General features: G+C 43.2%; 1 protein-coding gene across 1 annotated transcript in view; it reads right to left on the bottom strand.

Annotated features, from left to right (window-relative positions):
- The window catches only part of NOSTRIN (nitric oxide synthase trafficking), a 28013-nt gene that overhangs the window by 2374 nt on the left and 12407 nt on the right, over positions 1-13232 (bottom strand). The window contains exons 7-13 of the mRNA XM_081874292.1: positions 13041-13139; positions 11729-11854; positions 9115-9213; positions 8105-8230; positions 4874-4982; positions 2439-2527; positions 1562-1684 (exon numbers count right to left, since the gene is read on the bottom strand). Coding sequence (XP_081730418.1) covers positions 1562-1684; positions 2439-2527; positions 4874-4982; positions 8105-8230; positions 9115-9213; positions 11729-11854; positions 13041-13139 — 771 coding nt within the window. The remainder of the gene's footprint in view (positions 1-1561; positions 1685-2438; positions 2528-4873; positions 4983-8104; positions 8231-9114; positions 9214-11728; positions 11855-13040; positions 13140-13232) is intronic.

Here is a 13232-nt window from a genome sequence, read left to right as displayed (position 1 = left end):
ATGGTGGTTACTGCAGAGAAACCCCAGACAAACAGTTATATTTTCTTACACGAAGCAGCTTTCCACAGGATTCTGTTCATAATAAGTCTGCATCTTTACAAGTAACACTAATAAACTATATCCCTTATCACTTTTGAAGTTGCCAGTAGTACAAGTGAAAAGGATCTAGGGGTTTTTGTAGACCACAAACTTAACATGAGTCAACCGTGTGATGCAACAGCTAAATAAATAATGCTGATGCTATTGTAGGCTGCATCAACAAGTATAGTGTCCTGATCAAGGGCAGTAATAGACGCTCTCTATTTTGCCTTGGTCAGACTACTGTCTAGTTCTGGGCACTCCAGTTTAAACAGAATATTGACAAACTGGAATTTGTGCAGAGGAGGGTGACCAAGAAGATCAAGGGTCTGGAAACCAAGCCTTATGAGGAATGGTTGAAGGAGCTGGGTATGTTTAGCCTGGTAAAGAGGAGATATGATAGTTATCTTCAAATATCTCAAGGGCTGTCACGTGGCAGAGGGAACAAGCTTGTTTTCTGCTCCAGAGGGTAGGACCTGAATCTATGGATTGAAGTGACAAGAAAGATTCCAACTAAGAATCAGGAATAACATTCTGACAGAGTTGTTCAACAGTGGAATATACTGCCCTGAGAGGTAGTGGTCTCTCCTTTCTTGGAGGTTTTAAAGCAGAGGTTGAAGGACCATCTATCATGTTTGATCTAGTTGACATTCCTGCATTGCAAGGGGTTGGACTAGACCAGTGGTGGACAAACTTGGCCCTCCAGCTGTTTTTGGACTACAACTCCCATCATCCCTAGCTAACAAGTTTGGTCATAGCTGGACTAGACCCTCAGGATCCCTTCCATTCTATGATTCTAAGTTGTTTTTATACTTATCCCCAGTACTCAGCTCTAGCAGGCAAAATTTCCAGTGGAAAAATGACCTCCCTCCTTCCCGCTGTCTCCCGATCTGATCTGGAGGCTGGTGACGGGGAGAAGCACGCTTCTCCCCGTCGCCAGCCCCACAAGCTGGGGGACAGTGGGGAGGTGGAGCGCCGCCATCCCGCTGTTCCCCGACCTGGTTTGGGCTTCAGGCAGATATCCGCAAGGCGTGGGAGCCCGGTGGGAAGTCGCGCCGGTCTCCCAAGGCTTGCAGAGAGCTGCCTGTTCTGGGGGCTGGGGTCGGGGGAAGCTCGGGCTTCCCCCGCCCCAGCCCCGCGCCTGGGGGAATTTTTTTTCCCCTTTATTCCCCCCCCCCAAAAAAAAAACACTAGGTGCGTCCTATGGGCCGGTGCGTCCTATGGGGCAAAAAATATGGTACTTTGAAGAGTGATTAAAAGCTTTTGTTTAGCTGTATTGTAAAAATAATAATAATAATCTTTCCCAAATGTATGCTCTTACCAGCAATGACATACTGGTCCCACTAATGGCAGGTGAAAGAACCAGGATGTACAGAAGGCTGTAATAGTTTGTGGGATTGGGCTGTAAAAACATATCCTCCAAATTAGCCTCACACATGTTCCCTAAAAGTGCTTTGACACAGGCCAGAACCCTTCATAGTACCTTTTCCTTCCATTTTGAAATGCAGTTCCTGGGTTCGACTGGTTTGGGCATCTGCTCAATTTCTGCAAGCACAGTCGCCAGCTTGAAGTGGTTTGCATGCAGAAGGATAACTTTCAGAGATGTCTAGTAATACAGATAGTTTTTAAAAAAATAAAAATACTGTTAGTAAAATGGTATTTTGCTTCATGTTGATTTCGGGTGGGGGCAGGAGTTGACCCTAGGGATGGGTGAATCTCAATTTCGATTTCCCTTTGTTTTTTCCAATTTACGTTCAGTTGAGTTCTCCACATTTTCACACGTTTGCACATTTTTTCCTAATACACTCACGTTTGTATGCAAGTTTGCCTGTTAAAAGATATTTTTTGCAAAGCAATTCCCCCAATATAATTATTTTTTGTATATTGTTTTCAGTAATATATGCATTTGTAGGCACACTTTATCCTACTTATATGAATTTTTGTACACATGATTTGGTTGCATTTCCATAATTTACAGAAGTGAATTTTGAAGGATGGATGTGTTTTGGTTTACATCCTGTTTTGGAAAATGCAGAAAATGCAGATTACATAGGTTCACCTTTAAATGCAAACTGAAACAAATTTCTGCACCATCACTAGTTTACACACACACACAATCAGACTTCCAGTTTAAAATGTACTACAGTACTTCTCTTATTGTTTCTTGTCCTAAAATAAATCACACCCAATTTGGCAGGTTATTCTATTCCAAACCTGCCCAGTTGATTTTCTAGTGATTGTTTGAGGCATGGGCATTAGATATTAGTGAAAGCTGGATTTGAAATGAACAAATTAAGCCCAGGCAGGCATTAAAAAGATGGTATAAAACTAATTTACAGATTACAGTCAAAAAATGTTACCTCATCAAGCTGCTCAGTGATATCATTCTGATTCTTTGCATCTGAGAACTGTGGAGATTCCGTATAAGCGTTAAGCATTCGTTCCAGACCTTTAAAAAGAATATTGAAGGAATAACCATTTATAAAAGATTAAACAATCTGTACTATGGTGTTTTTGCCCACACACAGAACATTTACTAATCTTTCATGCATATGTCTCTGGAAAACAAATGCTTCATAAAATGTTTCTGGAAATCAACTGTAAAGCGTTATAGTGCCATTAGAAAACTCCCAGGACATATTTATTTATATTAAAAAATTAAGAGCTGCTTTTTGGCTCAATAGGCCACAAAGTGGTGTACAATCATATTGTGATAAAGCAGACAAGCTAATAAAAGACGCAGCAATAGCAGTCATCTGGAGGACCCAAGATGATCAACTGTTCAAGGAGAACAAATTAACCTAAATTAAATACTTCCTTTATTAACTTTCAAAGTGGCAAGAAGGAAGAGGCTAGCCAACCTGGACTATTAAGTGGGCAATTCCTCTGTTAGTGAAGGGTGACTTGTGCATTTATTGTTTGCTTTCATTTGCTCGCTATCCACCACGGAAGATGCAACAGGTTGCCAGTTGTTTCCAAACCAATTCAAGTGTTTTAAACCCTAAATGGCTTAGGCCCCAAATATACAAAATACCATCTCCATCCCTACTGGCCCTTTTTGTTAAAACACATCAGAAGTATGAGGAATGACAGCCTGAGAAGGCTTTTTCTGTGGCAGCTCCAAAATTATATACAGTCGTACCTTGGAAGCCAAATGGAATCCGTTCTGGAAGTCCATTTGACTTCCAAAACATTAGACTCCCAAGGCAAGGCTTCTGATTGGCTGCAGTACCTTCCTGCAGCCAATTGGAAGCCGCAGAAGCCCTGCCGGACGTTCAGCTTCCAAAAGAACATTCACAAACCAGAACACTCCCAGGTTTGCGGCATTCAGTGTGGAATGTTAAGAATGCAGTCAAACACAACATTGCTAGAGTAGAGATGAAGGTTGTCTCAGTCCTCCAGCCAGAACTTCCTGCTTTCCAGGACTGAGATGAAACTTCCTATGTGTAACGAGATGGGCGTGGCCTCTCCTGAAGTAGAAAAGAATCACAGGCTGGCGATCATCTTGTTTCTATCAATGTCATCTTAACAACAGCACTACTAAGATGCACCCTTGGCTCCAGGCCAAGAGAAGAAAAGGGGGGCTTTCTCTCATAAGGAGATAGTCACCACATTTAAACCATGTTATAACCTTTTAAAAGTCTGCCTTCTGGGTACCTTTGTGTGAACAGATGATTTACTTGTAAGTGTTTTATACTTTACAGAAGACTGCATAGCATCTTATTTTAGGAGGGATTAAACGGGAAAAATACCAGGAAATATTTACAGAGTCTCTTAACGAGTCTGAGCAAGCTATCTGCTGTGCGTATATTTAAAAAAGGGGAATGTTAACTCTGCTGATTTTGTTGAACTTGTAAAGACAAGTTGGGATAGGATATCTTAGACAATATATCCTTCCCTGCATCCCTAAACATTCCCACATTCAGGAGCTAAAGTGTTTGTCAACCAAGGTACGACTGTACCTCCCCACAGAGATGTATCTAGCATCTCCATTGTACAGCTCTCACATTGGGCTAAAGAGATCTCTTTCCCCTGCTCTTTGAAAATTAAGCTGTTTTGTGGAACCATCTGATACTGTTTTGTACACTGCACTGTTCCATTTGGAACACTTTTGTGTGCATTATAATTGTAATGGGTTTATCTGTTTTTATAACTGTATATTCTGTTATTGTAACTCCACCCCGGAATCTTATGCTGAAGGGCAGGTAAGAAGTTTTATAAATAAGTATAGGTAAATAACAGGGACGCAGGTGGTGCTGTGGGTTAAACCACAGCGCCTAGGACTTGCTGATCGCATGGTCGGCGGTTCGAATCCCTGCAGCGGGGTGCGCTCCCGTTGCTCAGTCCCAGCGCCTGCCAACCTAGCAGTTCGAAAGCACCCCCGGGTGCAAGTAGATAAATAGGGACCGCTTACTAGCGGGAAGGTAAACGGCGTTTCCGTGTGCGGCTCTGGCTCGCCAGAGCAGCTTCGTCACGCTGGCCATGTGACCCGGAAGTGTCTGCGGACAGTGCTGGCTCCCGGCCTCTGGAGTGAGATGAGCGCACAACCCCAGAGTCTGTCAAGACTGGCCCGTACGGGCAGGGGTACCTTTACCTTTATAGGCAAATAAGCTGTGTGTTGAAGGGCTAACAATGCACATAGCTTCCTTACACATTTGTCTTCAATTCCAGGGGAATTGGTTTTAGTCTATCAATCTATGAACTCTTGTCTAGGCCAGTTTTCTCTAGAAGCAATGTCAGGGATTGAATGGTAATACTCAATATATCAAGGCATACAGGCGGCATTTCAAGGCACCTGCTTTGTCTTGTAACGCCTTCTCCAAGTCCTTTTGAGCACGTAGTACTTTGGCTTTGATGGAAGCCTGTCTCCTCTCTTTTTCGATGAGGCTTGTAGCATCTTCCTCCTTTTTGCAGGAAAATAAACCCACGTTTTAGACATGAAGTTCAGATGGAAAAGAAAAAATGCATCCAAGCAGGAAAGTGTTTATTAGAAGTGCAGAAGTACAATGAACCCTGCATTTGGTACTACTCTAAACTCAAGCACACATTGAGTGTTGACACTGGCACGGTCTGCACAAATCAAGTCCAAGTGACAACATGGTTGACTTCACCGTGGCTTCATGCACCACAAAATGTTTCAGTATTTAGTCTCAGATTAAAAAAAGCAACACTTGACGGCAATAGCTCAGTTGGTAGAGCATACAATTTCAGGGTTGTGGGCTTGAGCCACAAGTTGAGCAAAAGATTCCTGCACTGCAGGGAGCTGGAATACATGGTCCCTTGCGGTCCCTTCCAACTCTACAATTCTCCGATTCTAAGGCAAGGCAGCGATCCATCAAAGCACTTAGACCCCGAGAGCATGTTCTTAGAAAAGGAAGGTGAATGTCCTATCAGCCAGAATTTATGGGTCTCATGGTATTCTGGCAATCACAGGTGAAGGCAGTAGAGATTAGCAAGCACTAAACTAACCTGTATATTCTGTCCAAGACTCTAGTTTTCTGAGAGGGCCACTTAGCAGAGGTGGTAAAAGGTAGCAGACCAGGCCCAACATCTTTCTAAAGTAGACACTGGGATGTTCTGTTGCCCACAGGCATCAACTGTCCTGCACTCAATCTTTTTGCCTTCCACACTGGAAACTGGGGCAAGCTGGTCCTACTTAGAATATTACAGATTCGCCCTGGGGCTTTCAATTCCTGATCCCTACTCAAGTCTCCAGGCCCCAAGCAATGCAGTTAGAATATATCAAATAGTGTTATTAGTCAATATTGGATTGTGCTAAATTATTATTCTCAATATGAAATAATTTGATTGCACGCATGCGGCGATATTATAAGTCGCTCGGCAAATCGCCATTTCTAGTAACAGAACTATGTGAGGTAGCATACAAATGTTCCTTTTGCAGAACTTCCTTTCCCTTTATCTTGAAATGTTAGTTTTATGGTGCAACAAAGCAAGGGTGGTACATCAGAGGAAGCAGACATTCTATGAAATTATGCACAAGCATGGGTGTTATCAGAAAGATGATTTGAAAGAAGGTTCATTAAAAATCAGTGAAACGTTTAACGCATCTCTGATTCTGTCTGGTCCCCAAAACTAATGAACAGGGTAATTACCTTGGAATTCTGATGCTTGCCCAGTGTGTGTGTGTGTGTGTGTGTGTGTGTGTGTGTGTGTACATGTGAACACAGCCCTATAGTTTCCCCCGCAAAGTCTTTGACACATAAAAAATTTAAATATGTTCCCAGCTCAGTTGAATAATAATAGTTACAGGCAATAAGCTTATCCAGATCCATTATTTGGATACTCCAGTTCTGCTTACCATATTGTGCTTTTGCAATGCATAAGCATAATTGCTGTGCCAATAAAACCTTGTGATTAAGTGGCGTGCAAAGCGACAGTGCTGAAAAAGCAGCTCTCTGTTGCTATTGTATTATAGCTTAGTAATTGCATGATGTTGGATTCCCCCATATAGACAGTCACAGGAGAAAGTATAATAGTCAAGAAGGCACCTGCTGTGGCTTTTGGCCCTGTGGACCTTAATTTCTGATTTATGTCAACTGCTTCCTCTGTGGATAAAGCACTGGCAGCACCCGTTGATTTGTGATCAGTCCTTTGTGAAGCAAAAACAGCAGTTGCGCCAAAATATTACAAGCCCTTTTAAGGATATAAAATGTGGCTTGGCTACTTCAGATGCTCTACATTTGGGGTGTTAATTTAGAACTTGCATTATGAGCTGAACATGGTTGCAATGGCATTTATTGCAAGAGAGAACAAAACAGTGTTCAGGTAATCACAAACCTATTTGCAACCAGCAAATCAATATTTTCATAGTATCTGCTTATTAATACACAAGCTGCTTCTCAATGTTTTGTCCCACTCTTGCAACACACTCCTGATTTTTACAAGATGTGGGCCATGGGTAAAGCCTGAATATTCTGTGTGTGGTCAGTCACAGTAAAATGCACGTACCATGGTTTATTCATATGCAATGTTAGCATGCCAGCATAGGACCTTGAGAAGCTGCCCTGTACTAGGTCAGACCATAGAACGATCTAGCTCAGTTTTGCCCACAAATGATTGGCTGAGGGTGTCCAGGTTTGCAGACAGGGGACATTCTCATCCCTAGCTGGAGATGCCAGAAATTGAACCTGTGCAATACAGATGCTCTACCACTGGACTACAGGGCCAGCATGCCCATCTGGGCCACCAAAGTACTGGTGTGCTAATCGTACACTTGAACGGGCCAACACACATGGTAAGAGCAGTCCTAAGGAACAGAAGAGGCTGGAGGTATGCAGATGGGAACAATCTTGAGAAATGGGATCACGGATGGCAAGAAATCTATTCAGTTCCCATATTAATTGTTTCCCCCATTTACTTTCTGCCAAATTGTGTCATTCACCCTGACAGGGAAAGTAAAGTGCTGCAGTTAGGCACTGGTGAAATCAGAGCAAAACCTGCCTACCACTGGGTAGCTGGCTCATTTTTATAGTTTACACAGAATGCACCAAGAGCCATGCCATTACACTTCCTCCAGAGGCTCCTACAGCAGTCAGTAGTACTGGGCGATATTTTGCTTTCAACATCATGATATAGCATTGGCTAAACATTGCGATATACTGATATGTTACGATGTCTGAAATAAGGATGGAGCTACGTAGAGGCACAGGCTGGCTTCAGTTTTTACTGCCATGTGGTTTTCGCCGGCCAATGCTCTTGTGATTCGTTGCTCCCTGAAGGAGGCGGGGGAGAGCTGAGCCAGCAGAGCTAACGGGCTGCAGGAATCAAGAGAAGCATTGGTTGGTTCCATGCTTTTTCCTACATTGTGATTTTTGCATAGCACACACACAAACATCCTTATTCACGATATATTGCCAAGTCAAAAACTATGAAACCGATATCACGATATGGACTTCAAACTGGGTTTGAACAATATATCGATAAATCGCCCAGCCCTAGCAGGCAGTTCCTATTGCCATACAAACATTGCCCGTCATGATGACAAGCATCTCAGTAGTGCACTCACATAATAGTCTGTTAATAACAGCTCCAGCTTGGTCTCTGTAGCAGGCATGGACATTTCTTCTCCTAACATCTGTGTGTCCTTGTGTGCATCAACTTCACTGACCGCATTATGAAGCCTTGTGTGGCACTAGAATAAGGACAAACAAGATTCAATATGAAAAGAAGCTCTAATAATATTTAGATGGAAGTGAACAGCGCTTGGAATGAACTAGTCCCATTGAACAAAGTTCACTAACTAGTTCAAAAACTACACCTGAAAGTAGTACTTGTAAATGTCAGGTATTCTAAAGGTGAATAAAGTTCAGTTTGGGGGTAGAACTTTGAATGATTTATAGTTCATCTTCATGTTCATTACTTTTGCCCTCGCCATCCACCAGCAGGAGGCCTGGACTCTTAACTTTCATTTTTATTAAAAAAAATCAACCAAACATTTCTAAAGAAAGTTGCAAAGCTAAATGTGGCAGGAACGGTCTAAGGCTTATTAGGCTATTGCTAAAGACACTAAGTCAGCCACTGTTGCTAAGGAATCAGAAGGAATGTGAGGCATTTCCTGCACCTGTTCCTGGGCCTGTACTTCTTGCTGTAAGCTATTCAGGTTAGAAGAGAGAAATGCCTCACATTCCTTCTTTCGGATTCCTTAGCAACAGTGGTGCTTTGTGCCTCTAACAGCTGTGTAGGTGGCAGAAATAAAACAGAGTAAGTCTTCTAGTATGGAAATACAATTATGGGGAAAGTTTAACCTGCTTACGTTCTGTCTGTCAGACATTTTATTACTTGTGTGTGGCCTCCAATTTGCTTTTGGACTTTGGTTCAGCATACTGGCTGGTAACATTCTGAATGCTGAAAAAAATGTATGCCAAGGACAAACTTTTTATGAACTAAAAGGTTCATTTGGAGGAACTGGAACTGAACCAGTTCATTTTGAAAAACAACGTTCTTGAACTGGAAACAGTTCCTTTTTAAAAACAAACTTTCTAACCACTGGAGGTGAAAAATCCTAATATTACATACCGCAATTAGGTTCTGTGCCAAACTGGAAAGATGCTGGCTGTAACAATTTAATGTATTGCACAGAAGATGCAGTCGCTCCTTTTCGAGTTCTAGGATGCTCTGTTTAAAGGAAGGGAGGAAGCCATTACCACAAAAAAATGGGCAATCTGCAAGGATTCGATTGGTCTGCTGCACACAGAGCCACCAGAGGAACCCCGTCCCCAATCCAGACTATGCAAAAATAGCTCCTGCAAATGAGAACCCACCACATCCCAAGACAATCTGCTCCACTGCTGAACAGCATTACCAATAGGAAGTGTTCCTAATATGTCCCCCAAAACCTGCCCTGCAATTTCCTTCCATGGTTTCTAGTCATGCTAGAACTATTATTTGGAGCGCAATTTCTGTTCTCATCCTGAAGCAAAGTTCTTAACCCGAGGTACTATTTCTGGGTTAGAGGAGTCTGTAACCTGAAGCGTATGTAACCCGAGGTACCACTGTACTATCAACCTAGGTAAAGGTAAAGGACCCTTGGATGGTTAAGTCCAGTCAAAGGCGAATATGGGGTTGCGGCACTCATCTCGCTTTCAGGTCGAGGGAGCCGGCATTTGTCCACAGACAGCTTTCCAGGTCACATAGCCAGCATGACTAAACTGCTTCTGGCGCAACGGAACACTGTGACGGAAGCCAGAGTGCACGGAAACACCATTTACCTTCTCTCTGCAGTGATACCTATTTATCTACTTGCACTGGCGTGGTTTCAAACTGCTAGGTTGGCAGGAGCTGGGAAAGAGCAATAGGAGCCCACCCCATTGCAGGGAGTCGAACCACCGACCTTCTGATCGGCAAGCCCAAGAGGCTCAGTGGTTTAGACCACAGCGCCACCCACATCCCTACTATCAACCTACTCATTACATCGCACAGGTACTTAGGACCCCCGTGAGTGGAAAGGGTGTACCCAAACAGCCATAGGTACACATGTGAAGCACATGATTCTCCCTCCACTGAAATCAACTAGTTTTAAAAGTGTTTTGCTTTGGCTGCATTGCACCCTTCGTCTCTTTTATGTAGGTGTTCCTTTAGCTGAAGAATGCTAAAAGGCTTGGAGCAGAACTCAGCATGTGATTAAAAATACAGTAACTCTGTGGAGGTGGTGATGCTTAACAGCATTTAATTAAATTTCTGCTTCTAGAAAAAAAATGATTGAGTATGAAATTTATGGCCAATCTGTTGATGCTGGTGCTTTTTTGGGGGGCGGGAGGGTGTTTCTTTAAAAAGCGTCTTTGATTAATTACATTTCATTACGTTTCAAGTCAGATTATAACGTTGTCTATGACAAACCAGATGTTGCGGCCTTGTTGGATCTACAGATTTTGCCATGGGGGGTAAACATCCACACTGACCCCATGGGTCACATTCAGTGACGCTTCTGAGCCTCTCTGCTCCCATGCCGCGTCATAGTCATGGCAGTGAGTGTTGTTTTTCACCCCCCAGGCAACACACTAGGCCAAAGTACAGCTGAGCTCAACGCAGCAGCAAAAATGACCAGGGATCACCAGCAAAGAGGCTGGGATCTTCTCTCCAGGAGCCCAAATGTTTGCTTCTTCATAAAGCTTCGCTTACGGTTAGATGCAAACTGGGGCTCTGTGTGAGCCTCCACCCTTTTGAGATGGGTGAGAATCAAGCAATTTCAAGGCTAGATTAAATTGCTTGGTGTGCTGGTGCCAAAGGGATATCTTCCCTTAAGAAACTAGGAAATACAGTGGTACCTCAGGTTAAGTACTTAATTCGTTCCGGAGGTCCGTTCTTAACCTGAAACTGTTCTTAACCTGAAGCACCACTTTAGCCAATGGGGCTTCCCACTGCCGCGGCGCCTCCGGAGCACGATTTCTGTTCTCATCCTGAAGCAAAGTTCTTAACCCGAGGTACTATTTCTGGGTTAGTGGAGTCTGTAACCTGAAGCGTATGTAACCCGAGGTACCACTGTAGAAGCAGCCCCAGAGAAGCAGGGGAAACCCAGCCAGATAGGCAGGACATAAATAACAAAATCATCATCATCATCATGAAGGAATTCCAGTGGATGTTGCAGGACTGACTTTTTTATTCCCCGGGACGATTTGCTATGCTAGCATGGGGTGACAAATGCATGCACAAACATATGAAGCTGTGTCATTCTGAGGATATGCCAAGTCAGCAGTGCCCCAGGGTTTTAGACAACCTTCTCTGGAGATATGCCAGAGATGGAATTTTGGACATACCTCCGAGTTTTGGTCTGATTCAACTGGCTCCAGCCTGTGTCCTTTCTTGTTGTAGAGTTGGGGAACTCAACCTGGAACCGTCCTGCTTGCAGAACATGTGCTCAAATCTTGAGCTGCATTTTGATCTGCAGCTCCTCCCTTTAATGTTTATAACTTCCAAGAGTAGTCCTCTGCTCCCAGGACCTTGATTCCCACCCACCCCCTTCCCCTTCTCGAACACACAGCTGTAAATCAGGAGGTACCTCACTGTTCTCACTGAATTGCAAATCAAAATAAAAAATGGATGGCAGTGCAGAAATGAGGCTTGTTTATATTCAAGGGGAAGTGTCAGAATGAAAATGTACAACAGCACAAGAAAAGAACCTCAAATGACTTGCCTGGTGGCAATTTTCTAAAGTGCTTTCCCATTTCAACCTAGTTTTACAGGCGGCTAGATTCTTGTCATAGTAATCTTCATCGTCCTTTCCCAGTTTCGTCGCAGATTTTTCCAGGTTTCTGAGCAGCTGAAATGAAAATATAAATGCAAGTTGTTTAAAAAAAGAGAAAGATGATTGACTTATCTCACCAGAGGCATTGTTCTCATAGCCGTGTTGGCAGGGGCAAATTATCTTCTATTTATGCACCTGTGAGGTCAGGAGAGGTAAGGCCAACAGCTTAACAGCGTGCTATGTGCATGACAACATGCAGAAAACTGTGTTTTGTGTGTAGCAAATCATGAGTCTTTGCTTCACAATGCTGAAAGTCACCCTCTCCCCTCAAAGACACCTAATAGATTGACTCTTGTCATTTTATCTAGCAGCCTGGCAGGACCAATGCTTCAGAAAAGTAGGCTATTATTATTACTACTTTTATAGCCCAACATTCAATTCAATAACCTCACACATGGCTCTTGTCCTCCATTTTATCCTCATAAAAACCCTATGAGATAAGCTGGGGAGAGAGATAGTAAGTGACCCAAGGTCATGTACGGAGCCTCACCATCAAGCGTTGATTTGATTGGGGAAGAAGAAAGGAGGGAGGATAGTGAGGAGAAGTGGTAAACTTATATTCTTATAAAATAAAAAAATTCCTTCCAGTAGCACCTTAAAGACCAACTGAGTTAGTTCTAGGTATGAGCTTTCGTGTGCATGCACGTGTGTATCTGAAGAAGTGTGCATGCACACGAAAGCTCATACCTAGAACTAACTCAGTTGGTCTTTAAGGTGCTACTGGAAGGAATTTTTTTATTTTGTTTTGACCATGGCAGACCAACACGGCTACCTATCTGTAACTTATATTCTTATAATTAATGTTTCAGTATGTTTTTATATACGTATGTTGGAAGCCATCCAGAGTGGCCGGGGCTTCCCTGTCAGATGGGTGGGGTATTATATTATTATGATTATTATTTTAAAAAATGGACGTCCCAATTTTCATCAGAGAAATGTTGGGAGTGTATGGAATCTGAGTCTCTCTGGACGTAGTCCAGCCCTCTAACCATGCCACCACACTGTCTTCATGATTTGCCATCTACCTTAGCTTCTACTGCGGAGGAGATTGCACTGCATCATGTGACCTAATGCTCTTGGCCCAGGGGACACTGGGAATTTTCCTGGGGAAACCCATTCTCTTACACACAACCCACATGGTTGCAGGCAGGTAATCTGGCTGTGTGGAAATCAAGAGGCAAGCGCTTGTCTGAAGATTTACCTTCCTTTTGGTCTTTGGCGAAGCCAACGCTTGGGAGCTCTCTGTTTCGCGGAAGAGCGCTTCGTGGTTCTTGGTTAGCTCCTTTAATTTCTTCTTGGCCTGCCGCCAAACACACAGAAATCAATTGGGATGTGAGGGGAACTGCATATTTTTCAAGCTGAGCTGGGGATCAAATTGAGTAGTGATCTCTCA

This window comes from Podarcis erhardii (assembly GCF_964252035.2).
Source record: "Podarcis erhardii genome assembly, chromosome: 1".
Taxonomy (NCBI): domain Eukaryota; kingdom Metazoa; phylum Chordata; class Lepidosauria; order Squamata; family Lacertidae; genus Podarcis; species Podarcis erhardii.
This window is presented reverse-complemented; position numbering and strand designations above follow the sequence as displayed.